Source organism: Brassica rapa, chromosome A03 (assembly GCF_000309985.2).
Source record: "Brassica rapa cultivar Chiifu-401-42 chromosome A03, CAAS_Brap_v3.01, whole genome shotgun sequence".
Classification (NCBI taxonomy): domain Eukaryota; kingdom Viridiplantae; phylum Streptophyta; class Magnoliopsida; order Brassicales; family Brassicaceae; genus Brassica; species Brassica rapa.
Genome location: NC_024797.2, coordinates 30038409 through 30057036, shown reverse-complemented (window position 1 = coordinate 30057036; position 18628 = coordinate 30038409). Strand labels below are relative to the sequence as shown.

General features: G+C 31.9%; 2 protein-coding genes across 4 annotated transcripts; one reads left to right on the top strand and one right to left on the bottom strand.

The window, feature by feature from the left end:
• The first annotated feature begins 50 nt into the window (after positions 1 to 50).
• LOC103862116 (glycosyltransferase BC10) lies at positions 51 to 1611 on the top strand. Its single transcript, XM_009139826.3, has one exon. The coding sequence runs from the start codon at positions 242 to 244 to the stop codon at positions 1391 to 1393; it is 1152 nt and encodes a 383-aa protein (XP_009138074.1). The 5' UTR covers positions 51 to 241; the 3' UTR covers positions 1394 to 1611.
• Positions 1612 to 7841: 6230 nt separating this feature from the next.
• LOC103862115 (auxin-responsive protein IAA29) lies at positions 7842 to 16191 on the bottom strand. 3 transcript variants are annotated; one of them, XR_004456693.1, is made up of 5 exons: positions 12468 to 12730; positions 12007 to 12308; positions 11802 to 11892; positions 11480 to 11654; positions 7842 to 8842 (listed from the first exon to the last, which is right to left on the bottom strand). XR_004456693.1 is itself a non-coding variant. In XM_009139825.3 (4 exons), the coding sequence occupies exons 1-4, from the start codon at positions 12728 to 12730 to the stop codon at positions 11579 to 11581; spliced, it is 732 nt and encodes a 243-aa protein (XP_009138073.1). In that variant the 5' UTR covers positions 12731 to 16191; the 3' UTR covers positions 11509 to 11578. The 3 variants fall into 3 exon arrangements, 1 of the variants encoding a protein (XP_009138073.1); XR_004456692.1 differs by having other exon boundaries at positions 7842 to 8835; positions 11484 to 11654; XM_009139825.3 differs by lacking the exon at positions 7842 to 8842 and having other exon boundaries at positions 11509 to 11654; positions 12468 to 16191.
• Positions 16192 to 18628: the final 2437 nt, after the last annotated feature.

The following is an 18628-nucleotide window of genomic DNA, read 5'->3' as shown; positions in this document are numbered from 1 at the left end:
GTTCAACAAAAAAAAGTCAAAAATTCCAAATATGAAATGCCATTGAATTGAATTGAATATTTCCATAATTAGTACTCATAAAATTTAAATATATAAATTATATTAATACAAGTTGCACCAAATCCCACTCTCTCACTCTAGAAAAATGCAACATCGATTCTATAATATCCTACTCCACTTTGTTTCTCTCTCTACAAAGTAAAAGCAGTCACTGGTTTTTTTAACCTTTCCGGCGAGAGATATGCTGTCTCCGACGCTGTTCCCTCTCTTCTGCGCTTTGTTTCTCTGCCTTCCCGTCGCAGTCATCTTCACAGTCCAACGAGAACTCACCGGCGTCGCCTCGCCGGAGTTCGGTTTCCGCTCTCTCTCCGTCTTCTCTCTTTACGCCCGAAACGTCCCCGACGCTTCTTCTCCGCCGCGTCGTACCCCACCTCCTATCCCCAAAGACGACGAACCGCTTCTCCGACTCGCTTCTCGAGTAAACCCGAATCACCCGCCCGGGTCGACCCGGAAAGTGGCGTTTATGTATATAACCACGACGCCGCTCCCGTTCGCGCCTCTGTGGGAGATGTTCTTCAACGGAAGCTCCTCCAAGGATCTCTACAATGTCTACATCCACGCGGATCCGACCCGGGACTACGACCCGGTTTTCTCCGGCGTTTTCGCAAACCGGGTAATTCACTCGAAACGCTCGGAGCGATACACACCAACTCTGGCTGCTGCGGCGCGTCGGTTATTGGCGCACGCGCTTCTCGACGACCCGCAAAATTACATGTTTGCCCTCTTCTCGCCTTCGTGTGTTCCCATTCGCTCCTTTGACTTCACTTACAAGACTCTGGTCTCGTCACGGAAGAGCTTCATCGAGGTACTCAAAGACGAGCCGTGGCAGTTCGACAGGTGGGCGGCGCGCGGAGACGACGCGATGCTCCCCGAGGTGAAGCTGGAGGATTTTCGGATCGGGTCTCAGTTCTGGGCATTGACGAGGAGGCACGCGCGCATGGTGGCGCGTGATCGGCGGATATGGGAGAAGTTCAACCAGACGTGCGTGAGGGAAGACACGTGCTATCCCGAGGAGAATTACTTTCCCACCCTTGTGAATATGAGGGACCCGCGCGGGTGTGTTCCCGCTACTCTGACTCACGTGGACTGGACCGTCAACGACGGAGGTCACCCGAGGATGTATGAGGCGGAGGAAGTTGTGCCTCAGCTGATCGTGCGGTTGAGGAAGACTAGACCGAGATACGGTGAGGATGGAATCAACGGTTCAGATTGGTCTGTGAGTAAGAGGACTGATCCTTTTCTGTTCGCTAGGAAGTTTTCTCCTGAGGCTCTCGAGCCGTTGTTGGGTATGGCTAAGGGAGTGTTGTTCAATGACTCGGCTTGTGGTGCGTGAATGGTTCACTGATGGCATTGTTGTATAGGTTTAGTTTTTGTTTTAAAGTTGGAGAAATAAATGTAATTAAAAGGGTAGCTGGGAAAAATAAAAAAACCCAGTCTATCATTATCTTGTTTGAAGCTGAGTCGGACGTAAAAATTGCTCGAATCTCAACCTCATAAATTTGCAATCGAACACAATTCAACCTTTTATTTGATGTCAGAAAATCTAGTAGCGATATTATGAGGTACACAAAATATCTTATTGTTAATATTCCTTTATCTTCATAGTGTGTTTTGACTTTGGTTTTTTTTTTTTTTTTTTGACGGCAGTGTGTTTTGACTTTGGTTTAGACTTGGTTTTTGTTATCTTTACTGTAGACAGAGAAACTAGGAAAATGAAATGGATAATGTATAATATTGTACTATTATTATGATGATTAATAGTATAATAAAATTGATTACAAACCGTGTTGTTTAAACTTTAAAATCCGAAATTCGGGAGCTTGAGTTTGCGGAAGATGGGGCTTAGATTCGTCAAACAGTCAACACTTGAGTTTGGCTGTCGCTTAAAGAACACACACACATTCATCGTCTTGCCCCATGCTTTCTTCCTTTTACTTTTCAAAAAAAAAAATGCAATATTATCTGGAAAATCACGAAAAAGCTAACACATACCAGCCCTGAATCGCGTGATCCCCCTGTACATTAAAAGAGAAGTCACTTTAGTGATTGCTGCTGAGGTGATACTCATATAAAGCTTCTCAGGAAAAACATTATAATTCTATTAGCTAGTTTTTTTAAATTTTTCTTTTTCATTTATTTTAATCAATCACTTATGTAGACAAGCCCAAAACTATTGTCAATTTCGTCAAGCCCATATATAGCTAGGAGATAATAATTATCGATTTAGTTTAGCCTTGGATACTCGTTCGGGTTCGGATCGGGTATTTCGGATTTTTGGGTATTTCGGTATAGAGGTGTAGAACCCGTTCGGGTATTTCTGTACTTCGGGACGGGTTCATGTATTTTTAGTTCGGATTCGGTTATTTCGGATCTGGTTCGGATATTTAGATTTAAAAAAAAAATTAAAATTTTCATTTCTTAAGTTTCTTATATTTAAAAATATAACTTTCAGTTAACTAATTTTTTATTTTTAATAGATTGAATAGTTAATATATTAGGACATAATATTTTAAAACTAAAAAGGCATTAATTTAGTTATTTTATTTAAATTTCGGATGTAACTTTTTGTTAATTTTTTAAATAAAAAACTTGACATGCATTTTAAGTGAGTAGCAAATCATTTCTTTCGTAATTGTATGTATATCATATGAACTTAAAGTATGTGTAGTATCAATATAAATATTTTATATAAAATGAGAGATGTAAACTAAAAATATAAGGTTAATTATACATATGTTCGGTTATCTTCGGATATCCATTCGGGTTCGGGTATTATCCGTTCGGGTTCGGGTATCCAATCTCGCTTTATTCAATACCCGTTCGGGTATTTTGCTACTTCGGTTCGGATTTCAGTTCGGGTTTTTCGGATCGGGTTCGGGTGCCACTTCGGATATCGGGTAAAGTGTCCATCCCTACTAATTAGGTTGTTTGTTTTTAATAACTTACATTTCTAATATAGATTACTTGCGCAAGTTGAAATCATTAAATATGCAAATATCTTATTGACAAAATTTGTTTTTTAATAACTTACCTTTGTAATATAGATTACTTGCGCAAGTTGAAATCATTAAATATGCAAATCACTTATTCACAATATGGATTACTTGCACAAGTTAAAATCATTAAATTTTATCGATTTAGTTTACCATTGGACAAGATTTAGAATTAAGACAAATATTAAAAACTTTCTTTATTATTCAAACGGTAAACTTGCGCATGTTGATATCATATTTATTATATTGCTTACAAAATATTTTAATGTTTCTAATTAGGTTGTTTGTTTTTAATAACTTAGCTTTATAATATGGATTACTTGACGCAAGTTAAAATCATATCGTATGCAAATCATTTTTTGACAATACACATTTAATATCGATTAAGTTGAAATCATTAAATATGCAAATAACTTATTGACAAAATTTATTTTTAATAATTTACCTTTCTAATATAGATTACTTGCGCAAGTTGAAATCATTAAATATGCAAATCACTTATTCACAATATGGATTACTTGCACAAGTTGAAATCATTAAATTTTATCGATTTAGTTTACCATTTGGCAAGATTTAGAATTAAGACAAATATTAAAAACTTTCCTTATTATTCAAACGGTAAACTTGCGCATGTTGATATCATATTTCTTATATTGCTTACAAAATATTTTAATGTTTCTAATTAGGTTGTTTGTTTTTAATAACTTACCTTTCTAATATGAATTACTTGCGCAAGTTAAAATCATATCATATGCAAATCATTTTTTGACAATACACATTTCATATCGTTTAAGTTGAAATCATTAAATATGCAAATTTTTTATTGACAAAATTTATTTTTAATAACTTACCTTTCTAATATGAATTACTTGCGCAAGTTGAAATCATTAAATATGCAAATATCTTATTGACAAAATTTGTTTTTAATAACTTACCTTTCTAATATAGATTACTTGCGCAAGTTGAAATCATTAAATATGCAAATCACTTATTCACAATATGGATTACTTGCACAAGTTAAAATCATTAAATTTTATCGATTTAGTTTACCATTGGGCAAAATTTAGAATTAAGACAAATATTAAAAACTTTCCTTATTATTCAAAGGGTAAACTTGCGCATGTTGATATCATATTTATTATATTGCTTACAAAATATTTTAATGTTTCTAATTAGGTTGTTTGTTTTTAATAACTTACCTTTCTAATATGGATTACTTGCGCAAGTTAAAATCATATCATATGCAAATCATTTTTTGACAATACACATTTAATATCGATTAAGTTGAAATCATTAAATATGCAAATAACTTATTGACAAAATTTGTTTTTAATAATTTACCTTTCTAATATAGATTACTTGCGCAAGTTGAAATCATTAAATATGCAAATCACTTATTCACAATATGGATTACTTGCACAAGTTGAAATCATTAAATTTTATCGATTTAGTTTATCATTGGGCAAGATTTAGAATTAAGACAAATATTAAAAACTTTCCTTATTATTCAAACGGTAAACTTTCGCATGTTGATATCATATTTATTATATTGCTTACAAAATATTTTAATGTTTCTAATTAGGTTGTTTGTTTTTAATAACTTACCTTTCTAATATGAATTACTTGCGCAAGTTAAAATCATATCATATGCAAATCATTTTTTGACAATACACATTTAATAGCGTTTAATTTGAAATCATTAAATATGCAAATAACTTATTGACAAAATTTGTTTTTAATAACTTAACTTTCTAATATAGATTACTTGCGCAATTTCAAATCATTAAATATGCAAATCACTTATTCACAATATGGATTACTTGCGCAAGTTGAAATCATTAAATTTTATCGATTTAGTTTACTCTTGGGCAAGATTTAGAATTAATACAAATATTAAAAACTTTCCTTATTATTCAAACGGTAAACTTGCGCATGTTGATATCATATTTATTATATTGCTTACAAAATATTTTAATGTTTCTAATTAGGTTGTTTGTTTTTAATAACTTACCTTTCTAATATGGATTACTTGCGCAAGTTAAAATCATATCATATGCAAATCATTTTTTGACAATACACATTTAATATCTTTCTTTAAACGATTTTATTATTTATTGTGCAAAATATTAAAATCATTAATATGAGAATAAATCGACTGAATATATATAGGAGACACCCAAAGTCTTAAAATACAAACATTCTCTTTTCATTCTTTAAAGTACTATTCAAAAATCTCTCCTCTCATACTATTAAGGTATTACGACAATGCTGCTTGTGTGCTAAGAAAAATGTGTTTAGACGCAAAGGCTCCTCATCTTTAGAACCCTGAACTCAACTCTTTGTGTTTTGTCTCCAAAAAGCATGTCTGGTCTATCTTTTCCATGTGTTGAATACTGGTAACGACAATATGGTCTTTTTTTTTATAGGTAGACCAGGTCGTGAGAGTGATAGTGATCCAGAAAACCTTGATTGAACATGCTGAGAAGCTTCGCCAAGTTAAAGCAGTTCTTGAAGAGGTTCTTTATTACTTTCTCTCTCTTTGTTGAATATTGTCCGGGAAAATATTACATAGTATCATTTAGTAATACTATCTTATATCATTTTATTTTGTTGAATATACTATCTTATAAGTAAGCTAGCATTATGCATTTTTTATTTAATTCATAAGGTCATTTTCTCACAGCAGAGAACCTTTTGGAATGGCGCAGGGAGGAAATTTCTCAGAGATATACATGAAGGTTCAACTGAAGCCGCTGAAGTGGGATGATGAAGGCGAAGAATAAAGACCTGTAGAGGCCCTTATGATTCTTAAATACAGCGGTGTTCTAACTCACGCTGGTAGGAAACATGTGTTTACATATTCTACCATTTAATTTGTCATTGTTATATATATATATGTTTTCCAAATATGGAAGAATTGTTTAACTTATTGACGTTTAACATCACTTGTCATATAATCTAACGAATATTACAAATAACAATTTATGGAAACTATTCTCGAAATTATTGAAAGACTAATAATGTTTTATTTATTACTTTTAATATTTATAACCTATAAAATAAAATGAACGAAATTTTATATAAGATAATTATAATAGTTTTATCCTATGCTTGATGAAATGTGTTCGAATATAATTATATAATAACTATTTTAAATATTACAAAATCCAAAAATTTTTATGCTTATTATTTTTAAATTATTTATCGTTGTTTAAAGAATAAATTTATCATAATTTTAAAATAATTTATAAAATGCTTACAAAATGCAAGGCAAAGTTGCACTTTCAAGAGTTAAGTCGAGATCTGGATTAAAAATCCTAATAACTGGTAAAGAAGGGAAGGCGAAGACAAAAACGTTGAATGTTGTCTACAAACAAATTTGTCAAAATATTCCGTAGTCACGGTACGTAATTTTAATCTACTTTTTTTCAAATACAAATTTTAAAATATATAAACTGTTACAATTATTTATTTTTTGTATTTGCCAGATGGGTTGTGATGAGTTAGGAGACCAATGAAGGTATGTCAATTTAATATTATTTCATGTTCAATAAAATTTATAAATTTATAAATTTATCAAATAATGTTAACCCGTCAAATTGCTTACAAAATTTATTTAATTTTTTGCACGTTTCTAATTGAATTTGCTTTATTTATCGAGAAATGTACTTCATAATTTATATTATTTATGGATAATATTTTGATTTTTATTATATTTTCTTTTAATATGTCTACATAAATGTTTGTTTATTATTTATGAAAAATAATATTATTCACCTAAAATAAAGAATTACGAAACATATACAATACAATTCTAATTAATGATAATATAAAATCTGTTACTTCTAAAACTATACACTATTTATTCCATTTTTTGAATGAAAGTATCTTCGTAAACACACAAAATATTTTGTGACGTTGCAATTATACATACACACAATATCTGCTTCTTCATACTGACGTTACTGTGTTTCCTCTCGTGAGGTACGGGCCGAAAAAAAACACAGGGTGCGGACCGATCATGTTCTTATGTCCGCACAGGGTGCGGACCGGTCACCTAGTAGCTAATTAAAGAATGTAAATTGTTTGTAAAAATTTGTATATTGATGATTTTTTTATATATATTTAACATACAGAATCTAATATCTTATCTGGACTTAAATTCATAGTCTATGATTTAGAACTACAATTTTCTTGAAGAACCGCTTTAACTAGCAGAATCAGTATGTTTCGTTCACCTCCCAATCATCCACCAATGTAACAGAAAGAATTGAGTACATATGCACGTGCCAAAGTTTCCACAAATAGAGATTCAGTAATTTCCTAATTTTTAATCTTGATTTCAAGAGATTTTACCAGTGAGAGAATGAAACCCAGGAGGGATACAATAAAAATGAAAAGTTCATATTCATCATTAGTTTCCTCTGTTTATGGAGCAAGTGGTAATGAAGTTATCTATGTTAAAACCGCATTATTATGTTTGAATATTATTAAAATGGTGATGTCAATCCTTGGTTTTACCATGGAAAAAGTGTGATTTATTTGGCAGGAAAACTGATAAACAAGATAACATGAAATCTGCCCATAGTCTGTTTGATTACAAGAGTACATCAGGCAAGCGACACAAACACTGAAAACTTGACAAAATAGATTATCAAAACAAACAAAAGCAAAAACTATATTTACCCATCACTAGCTTCACCCAAACTCAGCTCAAACGGGTAAACTTAACCAGGCTGAGTTGTATAAGAATCCAATGTTTTACAAAATGTATAAAGTTCCAGAAAAAAAGGGGTTTAAATGACTTTATTGATCCAAACTCGAGAGAGGAAAAGTTTCACAGGTTCAAGCAGAGCCAAGACCAGAAAGAATACAAGAACAAACCGGATTATAACACAAGAAACATGAGGTATCATCTATACTGGTCGAAATATAATTATGTAAGAAAAGAACAAAAATGAAATCAAAACGGGTTGTTGTAATAGTACCCCATCGGTGGAGGTCCCATCCCGTTAACCGGTGGTATTCCATAAGGCATTGCAGTTGGGGCCAGAGCATCTTAGCCAAACTAGCTTGGCCTCTCAACCCTTCTTGCTGATATTGCTGCCACAATTTCTGCTCCTGAGCCACTGTTATTAGTTAAATAAATTTAAAGAACTCGAGCAATTGTGACTATGGAATAAACTTACACACCTTGATGGCATACCTAGTTAGTGGACATTAAAGTATCCAACATAAGTATGCATTAAAAGTGTAAATACTAAGAAAATGTATAAATACTAGACATGTCAATAAGACATTAGGATGATAAGATATCATCAATTTGTGAAAAAGTTGAGACCAGACCATGTTGAACTATATCTAACAAGCATCATGACAATGCTCTCATCTTTCATGTCATTTTTTTATCCATGATTATTTGTTTTTCTTTTGATTTGTTCAAAATTTTGTGAATTTTGGATCATCCTCAAATCAGTGTTAAATGGTTTCAGTCTTTCAGATATCCAAAACTACCAGATCAAGTGGCAATGTGGCATGCCCATTATCCATACCAAACCAGTCACGAAAATTGATACCATGGTTTCTGCAACCATCATCACAGTTTATGTTTCTCTTTCTTTCTTTTTTTTCTTGTTTTTGAAGTAAACAAGTATATTAAGTTTCAAATGCAACAAAGGATTTGATGTAATAATATCTAAAAGCTTATTTAGTTGCCGAAACTGATCCTTAAGTAGTCGCAGAATTCTTATAAAGGAAATGTCATTACCCTTCCGTGCATGTTTAGCCATCCTACTATATAAAAGCTACTAATTTTGAAGCTTCTTAGGAGTGCCACATAGGACAAAATATTTCCCACCAATCAAATTGCCACATCATCGCAAATGTTTAGATGATGGGTCTCGAACTATCCAAATCCATCAAAATAGTGAGTCCATTGTATAACTTATAGCTACCTTTTCTTTAGCCTACTCGCCTCAGACGTCTCCAGCGACTCCAAATCTGTTCGTCTACCCAATTTCACCGGTGTAACTCCTACGACTACAACAATGGCACTTCAATGCTCCATTATAACTCATCAAGTGAAGACTCTTTGTACCTCTCCACATCCCTCCTCTCAATCTCTTGCCCAGTTCCTTAAATTTGATTTGTCACAAAAGTCAGTGCATCAGATAGTTTTTGAAATTCAAGTAATACTAGGTGTTTTCCTGTACCATGTGCAATGATAATTTTTTTAAAGTTAAATTATATTTAAAATGAAATTTATTAATATTATATATTTTATTATTTTTGACTAATATTTAATATAAAGTTGATTATTTTTGAGACTATAATGTTTGCTATTGTGATCAACACATTTTTACAATACTCTGTTTGTATTTTTTTTATTAGTCATTTTCATGTTCTTTTTTTCTTTTTGGTAAAATGATTAAAAAAAAGAATGTAGCTAAAATTAATCTTTCTGTTCTTGATCATTCACGTTATCTTCAAAGTTAATAACATGGCCAACGTAAATGATCGACGTTGGGATTTCAACTTTTTCTGATTTTTACTATTCTAATGTTTCAATATAATTTGAATATTCTATTTGTTTTATAATATAATGGTTTAAAAGTATTTTTTGTTTCACTATATAAATTGTTTTTATATTTCAATGCAACTTTATATTTATTGGATATTGTGTGACCAATTAAATTATGTAGATTACTGTGTAATTGATTAAATTTATATATTAAATGACAGTTTTCTAAAGTAATAGCTTTTAAATATTACATATTTTAATTAAAATTGATTACATTTTGAAACAGGTAGAGTAATCTATAAACTAACTCTATATAGATATGATGACAAAATTGTAAAGTGGTCTCATCTTGAATTTCTCTCATTCTGTGCATTCCTAATTGGGAAAAGATAATCAACATCTAATTTTATGTTACTCTCATTATATTAGAAATAGTCGAACCGTAAACCAATTAAGAATGATGTAAGGAAGACATAAAGATGTATTTCCAGTTATCACAAATATAGAATCAATTGACAACAACTTAATTATGTCCAGCGTAGGACAACATAGAAGAGTTTTTATACCTTCTAATATTATAATATCTCACTATATTATTGGTTAAATCAGTTTTCTCTAGCACAAATACTCACTCTATTTTTAGAGTTTAAGCTTTTCTATCTGATGATATTAGTAGTTTGATCCAGAAAAAAAGAAACGATTGAACTGTACATTATAATTGGAGAAAGAAAACAAACAAAAATCAACCGAAGACTTTTAAGGTATATGAAACAAAAATTGAAAATATTAATTCTCTGCAATTAAATAGTAATGCAATAAAATTGTAAAAATACAAAATAAAGCAAAAAATACACAGAAAGAAAGATTTAGTAAAATAAAATCATTATATAATTTCCATAATTGATAGTGCTCAGCTACACTAAACTGTCTAAATTTACAACATACACAGTTTTATTTACATCTTGAAACCTATTATCTAATTAAAATGATTCTAAAAAAAGTGACAGCACGAAGAGTTAAAAAATATACTATAAAATATAATACATAACGTTAAAAATATATTACCACTAATCACTAAGAAATCATGTTAGTAGTAACAAAAATGAAATGACAACACATTTATTAAAACCATAGAACGACACGCAATAAGGTGTTATTAAATATACAAATTACAAATTAAATATGCTCAACGCAAACACACACAAAAATGAGACATCATATTTGAATATATTTAAATAAATAATTTTAAATATATTATATTCTACATAATTTTAAAATTACTTAAAAATAAACTAAATTATTAAAAAAAAAATTCAAATAAAACTAAAGCAATATTTTGTAACGTCAAAATAATAAATGAATAAAAAATATAGTATGCTAATAAAACAGATTTTAGATTTTAAAGACTTCTAATTCATGTAATATTACAAAATTCAAAATTTGTTTATTACAATTAATATTTTACATTAGATATATTAAAATAATATTCTAGATCGATATTGAATTGTCAGTTTTCAACTATTACACTTAAAAAAATATTATTAAGTACGTTTTTTTTTTGAAAATGAGGTTTTATATTTTAAGTAGGTTATTGGAGTATTTTTTATTTTCGTAAATTTATTCAAGATGAGATTCCGATCTTTTAAACTAATATAATTTGTGTTCTATACATAATTATATTTTTTTTACATAACTCTAAAATCTCGGACTTGATTCTTCATATTTTATTAGTTAATTGTGTTACATATAATAGAAATATTTACTTCAATCTAAAAATATAAAAAAAATCAAATTTAAAAATTAGTTATATATAATTTAATATATAAAAATTCACGTACAAATAAAAATGATAAATGTAACAAATTTAAATATATTATCCGCGCGTAGCGCGGAAAAAGGATCTAGTAGTTCTTAATGAGTGATACTAGAGGAAGATAAATCGAGTGAAAATCTGATAAGGTAGACATTTTAATTACAAATAATAATTGCTTTGAAAAAGTTATTTTTAGAACAACAGCCGTGTATATGCACACGGGCAATCTCTAATTATTGATATTCGATGAACAGACTCAGCAAAGATCCTGTAAAACCAAAACAAGATTCTAGATATTAATATGCCAGTCACCTATATCCGAATATTAAAATAATGTCCATCACCTAAAAACTATGTATATATTTATGAAAATAGGTAGAAATTTGAAATATTAAATATAGAGAAGTAAACGTACTTCCATGGAACATCCCCTGGTAATAGCCAGTCGCCCTCTTTCCCCTGGAAGGTGAATTTGTAACTTGTATCTTCTCTATCACAATCTTGGTCTGAAAAAACAAAATTATATTCAGTATCTATATGTCATGCTTTCATTCGTTTATAGGTTTAGTAGGAGAGTGTATACGTTTTAATGCATTTTAAATACTTAAACTAGTACTCACATTGAGTAAACATGGTGATCAAGGACTTAGTGAGAGACTCGTAAGAGTTGAAAAGCTTGATGTCCACCTTTCTAGCTATTGCCACACCATCCATCTTCACCTTAACATACATTGATGATCTCGGTGATGATGTTGATGACGATGACGGTCTAAGTCCAATAATTGTAGCCGTTGGATTAGGTATGTTGATCCTCCTACCATGATGGTGATATGGGTGATTACGACTACGACGGTAATTATGATACTTTGTCATACATGACTTTATTGGTGGCCACCCCACGACTTCGCCATCTTCCTCCTCACTAGACAAAATTATTTTAAATGTTAATGAGAATTCTTTTTTGAATGAGTGTTACAAGCATCAGAATATTCAAAAAATTAATAATAGTTTTTTGGTAAAACGTTAAATTAACTTATATAGTTTAACCAAAGTATTGTCAAATATATAGTTTGTTACTCACTCGTCAACAATCGTAGAGTCAGATTCCAAAGGACCTTCATCCTCCTCGTCTGGCTGGCCATTCAAAGAAAACGAACATGGTTTTGGCACATAACAATCTTCTTCCATATTCTCCAACCAAAACATCGAATCAAAACGCGTTTGTTTCGTATTCAAACATGACACAACGCCCTCAGTCGCGCAATGCTTGTTGAGGTCAAAGCAAAACCCGAATTTTGAAGAATTAGTATGAGGTGAAAGAGAGAGATCAAGATCCAACTCCATTTCTAGTGCAGCTTCGTCTTTGATGAAACTAAAAGTGTATATTCGTTTGTTGTCCGGCTCCTCCTGGAAAAGGTTGTGTGGATGGTTGCTTAATTAGAGGATCATGAGTATTCCCTATTTATAGTAAAAGGAAAGCGTACAAAAATGAAGGAGGAGTGCATGGCTTTATCGTAAATATCCATGTTTAATAGGTTTAAGTTATTATATATTTTGTCACACAAAAATATACATGTCGTCATGGATGTGTCTTTATGTATCTTAAGCAACACGATACTATATAAACTAAACTAATCAATCAAATATTAGAATACTAATAATTTGTTTTCCTTGACTCCTCAACTATATAGTTCATATAAATTCTCTTGGACCAACAACTAGAAGTACAGAACATATATTTGACTAGAAAAAACGCTCTCATCTTCAAAATCTGAGTTATATCGTATTCTAATTCATAGCCAGTATGATTAAAATACGTAAAAACGTTCCCTCAACGAAATAGGTTTGGGTGAAGATACTTATAGCGTCATTCTAATTATACTTAAGCTGCTAAACAGACTAGCAATCGTGAAAAAGCATTTACAACTATTAATGAAACAAGAGAAACAAGGACCTTTGTCTTTTGGGAGAAAAGCAATGACTTCCGACATTTATTAAGTTCAGGTCGGCCAATATCCCAACATTTGATGCTAACATATTTCTACATTATTTTATTTAAATTGTTATGATTTTTGAATATAAAATACAATCTTATGATAGTTACTTGTTTCTTATTCAACTTTTGTATACATTAGATGTTAACTCTTGTTTATTTCATTGCAAATTACACCTTCGCATACATATAAATTGAAAAACTATAATCGATAGTATATATGCATGGACTTTGTAAATACATTTTATTCTAAGATAAATTATTAATTAATAACATTAGTCATATAAATTTGTAATCATATACATTTGTAAACGATTTAGTGTTTTTGGTTGACTTTATCTGATTTTCCATGTTTGCATCACTAATTTTTATTTATCACAATATCCAATCAGCGTACTTATTAAGATAAGCAAACCAAACAACTAAAGAAATGATAAGTGTATTTATATTTATACTTCTAAGCTAGAAACAAGAGCATGCATCTTCAAGGGACACATGATTCAACGAATTTAGACATGCAACACCCAACTAACATGAATATTAATAGACAAGTTTGGTTAATGTTGGAACGGACAACGTCCCATACTTTTGTTTACATTCAATGTTTTTATTAGACTCTTAAGAATCATGTTATCAAATTGCAAACTCCACTTCTTCTTTTTTTGAGCTTGTCGCAATATTCACTACACACTTCTGTTTGATTCACTACGCAACTTCAGTAAAATATTTGGGGAAGAGTTCAGATCAACTTATGAATAAAGGCTATTAACTGTCTGCCCATCCTGAGCTTGAGTACACTGCCCTCTTTGGGAAGGAACATTTTCCTTTTTTCGTAAAACATTTATTTCACAAGTGCTTCGTTTTTGCAACCATTACTATGGTGGATTGATAAGATAGCTTATAATTTCTAAATTCAATGGTTCAATACTTCAATACCATGACAGACTAGAACTCATGGCCTTTCTAGTTACCTCCTCCCCTATATGATGGAGACGACTTGTTGAATAACCGACATCCGATTTTTACTAGCAAGTGTATAAAAACTGAATTATACCATACATCAAACAAAATACCACAAAGACTAGGAAAAAAGTAAATAAAGTCTAGAAGAGAATATGGTCTTGGAATTCTTTCAATTATCTTATATCTGTTTTACTCTAGTAATTCAGTTGTAAGCTTGGTATTGACATATGTTTGATTTAATTTAATAAAAACGTAGGTAAAAAGATATATTTTGTGCCTAACACAATATTAAAAACTTGACTTTTAAGAAATAGTTCGCACGATATCAATCTAGATAACGAAAGTGACACTTGATTATGAAGTCCATATCATATACTATATGACATTTTGGTTGGTCTCTACATGTTTTTAGATCAACCAAACAGATGAGAGTAGAGGGGAAAATATCAATGTGAAGAGAGTCGTGCGTGACTACTCGTGCCGTAGTGTCGGGTCGACCACTGAAGTTATTGGCTTTAAAAGTTGAAGGGACCATATGACTCTTGTCGGAATCACATTCACACTTATAGTCTAGCTCGTGGGATCGATCTGTTTTTTTTTTTAAATTTATTAATATTTTTAGTTACTAAAAAGGTAGCAAAACCTCAAAACAATGGAGACTTGCTCATGCTTGCGGCGTTAAATTCTTATAGCCATCGAGAGTTTTAGCTGAAACAACATCAAATTGTGCAAGGAATATAGACAAAAATTGGATAGTAGCTAGTGATTTTGGGCTGTTTTTTTTTGGTAAAAATGTTAAGATAAAGAGAAATAAGTTAAGCAATTTTGGGCTGTTATTAACATGTTATAACCTATTTTGATTTGACCAAGCTGTTATTCGAAAATAAATATTTTTGTCATGTAATAGGATTTCTGAATATTTTAGCTTGGTTATTTTGAATTTCAGAGTTTTTACATGTATTTAGTAGCTTGAACAAGTATGATTGAACATTTTGGCTCAAACACCTTAATATAATCGAGCAAGATATGTTTTGATTAACGTTTTGAATATTTAAATATTTAGCATGTTTGAATCTCAACACTAAATAACTTGAAACAGTGTTATATAAATGACATAAAACCATTCTACTTATTGTAAATTGATATAAAACCATATCCCCTTACGTAAGGGTCGGATGTGAATTAAGCAGTAGCAGGTACAAAACGGATAAAGAAAATAGATATGTGGCCGAATCCAATAATAGTCACATAATATACCGTCAAGAAACCTAATCCATTGAAGAAACTGATCTAGAAATGAAAACTACTGGTGAGAGATAATAAAGGACGCACGTGGGAGGAGACGAGAAAGGATAGAAACTGTTTGTTTGAGTGCGGGAGGGGGACAAACAAGTGTTAGGATAAAGGGGAAGTGAATGAATCTATCTTTTTAACTCGAGTTTGAGTGCTGTTTTGGACAGCTTTGGCTTAATGTCTTCTTGTCTTCATCAAGTTTGTAGATACCAAAGTCTTATCATGTTTCTTCTATGTCTCCTCAACTACTACTTTACGAATCGTACCACAAACTTTCCCCATTCAGTCATTATTCAAACTTCTTGATTTAAACTAGTAAGATATTTACCGGTTCATGATGCTATTTTAATCATTTCCAAAAATTTATGGTTTAATTTTGGGAAAAACCTTAGGATAACACTAAAAAAGTTTATATCACAAATATAGATTCTAGGAGTCAAAATGACCAAAATATTTCATTAAAAAAGTAAATATATATTTATACCCATAAGATTTATAGTTAAGGGGTGGGGATTTGGGTTTGAGATTTAAAATTTTATAAAATAAAAAATAAATATTAAAAAATAGTTTCAAAAAGTATTTTCGAATTACAAAAAGAAAATTTGAAAACATAAATAAATTCAAAAAAAAAAATTTATAAAAAAGTTCGAATTTGAAAACATATAATCTAAAACTATAAAAAAAATTACTATTTTTTTTTATTTTTTATTTTTTTATATATCTAGGGTATTAGTGTCCTTTTACCTATTAAATGAAACATTTTGGTCATTTTTCTCCTTGTGATCTATTTTTGTGACTAAAACTTGAAAATAGTCTATTTATGAGAATTGCCATTTAATTTGTTCTTTATTACCAAAAAATAGCACTATTCCAAAATCAGAATTCAAAACTTCCTTTATAGTATATAACTTCCCAAATAAAAATTAAATTTATCAAAAATATCTCAAATCACATTTATAAGCTGATTTTTATTTTCATTTACCGGCAGTGTTTTGAAACCCGACCCGGACCCGCGGTTGAACTGGTAAACCCTCTGACTCATAAAAATCCGGTTTGGGTTTTGTGAAAAACCCAATATTTAGAAACCCGCAAAAAATCCGCAAAAACCCAATATTTAGAAACCCGATACCTGTTGAACCACCGGTTGAACAAATAAATAACTTTTACTTCTTTTTTAGTTTTTTAATTATGTTTTCAGATTTACTTTATATTCTAAATTTCAAATTAAGAAATTAGGTGCCGACAAAAAAAGTTTTAAGTTTTTCCTTTTCCCTTTTCAGTTTTATATTTGTGATTTTAGGTTTTGATGAAGATTTCACTATGCCACCTGAAGAATGTGAGAACCGAAATTCGCACTGTCGATTTCTGTTTAAATAAGGAAACTAGGAAAACCCTAATTTCCCAGAGGTCCCGGATCTCTGCGAGAGCCAACGACAAGTGATCGAATATATGCGGAAATCATGAAAAGATAACAAACGAGTTTAGAGAAAACAGTAGATCTTATTTCGAGTCCGCGTACGAGCGTTGCGATCATTACAAGGGATCATAAAAGCTTTGGCCGCAAAGGCTGTCAGCGAGTTACTTAGTTCTAGCAGCCTAAAAGCTCAAACCTATTTGAGTCGCAACTCGATAACAAAAAACGAAAAAGATCAATAAAAGGTTTTTAATTGATTTCGGACTGAACCTTGTTAAAGGCTGCCTACGTACCCCTTTCGAGGATCAAGCCGAACGTAGTTCAATTGATAGAGCTGGACAAGAGATCGAACTGCCTGGGCGAGTTCGTCTAGTAGTTGAGTGCCAGTCATAGAAACCGAACTTGTCGAGAATAAAGCCTAAAGTTTCTAAGTGCAGAGAATTCCGAGTCTAAAAAGCTCCCTCCCATGCTCCTCGCCTAGGACTCCTTATATACTAGCTCCAAGGTCGGTTTACGCTTTTACTCTTCTGCCCTTAAGCCGTCATAGCGTAAAAATGGAGATATTCCATTTTTCCCGATTTTCACAATTATCTTCAAAACTTCTGTATTTATCCGCGGAAACTTGACATTTATACTTCCTTGTGGACCAAGCGTAAACCGGGCTGTGGTTTACGGGCCTTTGGTTAAGAAATCGCAGGATGGGCCCCGAGTCGTGTTTTAGGTCCCTTTGGGCCGTCTTCCGACTCGAAGAGTTTACTACGATTTCTTTCGACAAAGAAAGAACTTTCCGCGGTTTCTAATCCGCGAAGTTTGATCGATGATTTAGAATAGCGGAAAACATAGACTGAGCTCGCTACGGTCTTCGGGAGATAGCATTTGAAGGTTTGACGAGAATGCATGGACTGGTGTCATACCGATGTTCGGAAGAGCTCGGTCGCTACGCAGCGACCAAACTTTGGCTCGAGCCCGATCGCTACGTAGCGACCGAGCGGGACGGACGCTCGGTCGCTACGTAGCGACCGAGCTTGGCTCGGGCTCGGGCTCGGTCGCTACGTAGCGACCGAGCTTGGCTCGAGCTCGGTCGTTACGTAGCGACTGAGCGAGATGGACGCTCGGTCGCTACGTAGCGACCGAGCTGTGTGCATGCTTGGTCGCCGCGTATCGATCGAGCTTGGGTTGTCCGCGGTCTGAGTTCCATACTCGAGTTTGTCCGCGGCCGATTTGGATACATGTCCGTTGCCTTTGGACAATCGGTATTTAGTGGTTCGATTGAGATTTGGACGATATTTTACTGCAAGGCTCTTCGTAAAGATATATTTACGAAGATTACTTTTCGTAAAAACGTTTATACTGATTTTTACGGACTTTCAGACATTGATTCCGTCGTGACCGATTTTGACCCCAACAAAGAAAATGAAGTGAACGATGGTAGAGAGAACCAAAATTAGTTGATGTGATTTGGTGTTAGTTTATTTCCGTTATTGACAATTTATTACAGTGATTTTTTACTTTTGGTTTATTTTGTATTTGAAATTTAATTTATTATTTACATTAGACATTTAAATATTAATAAATTTTA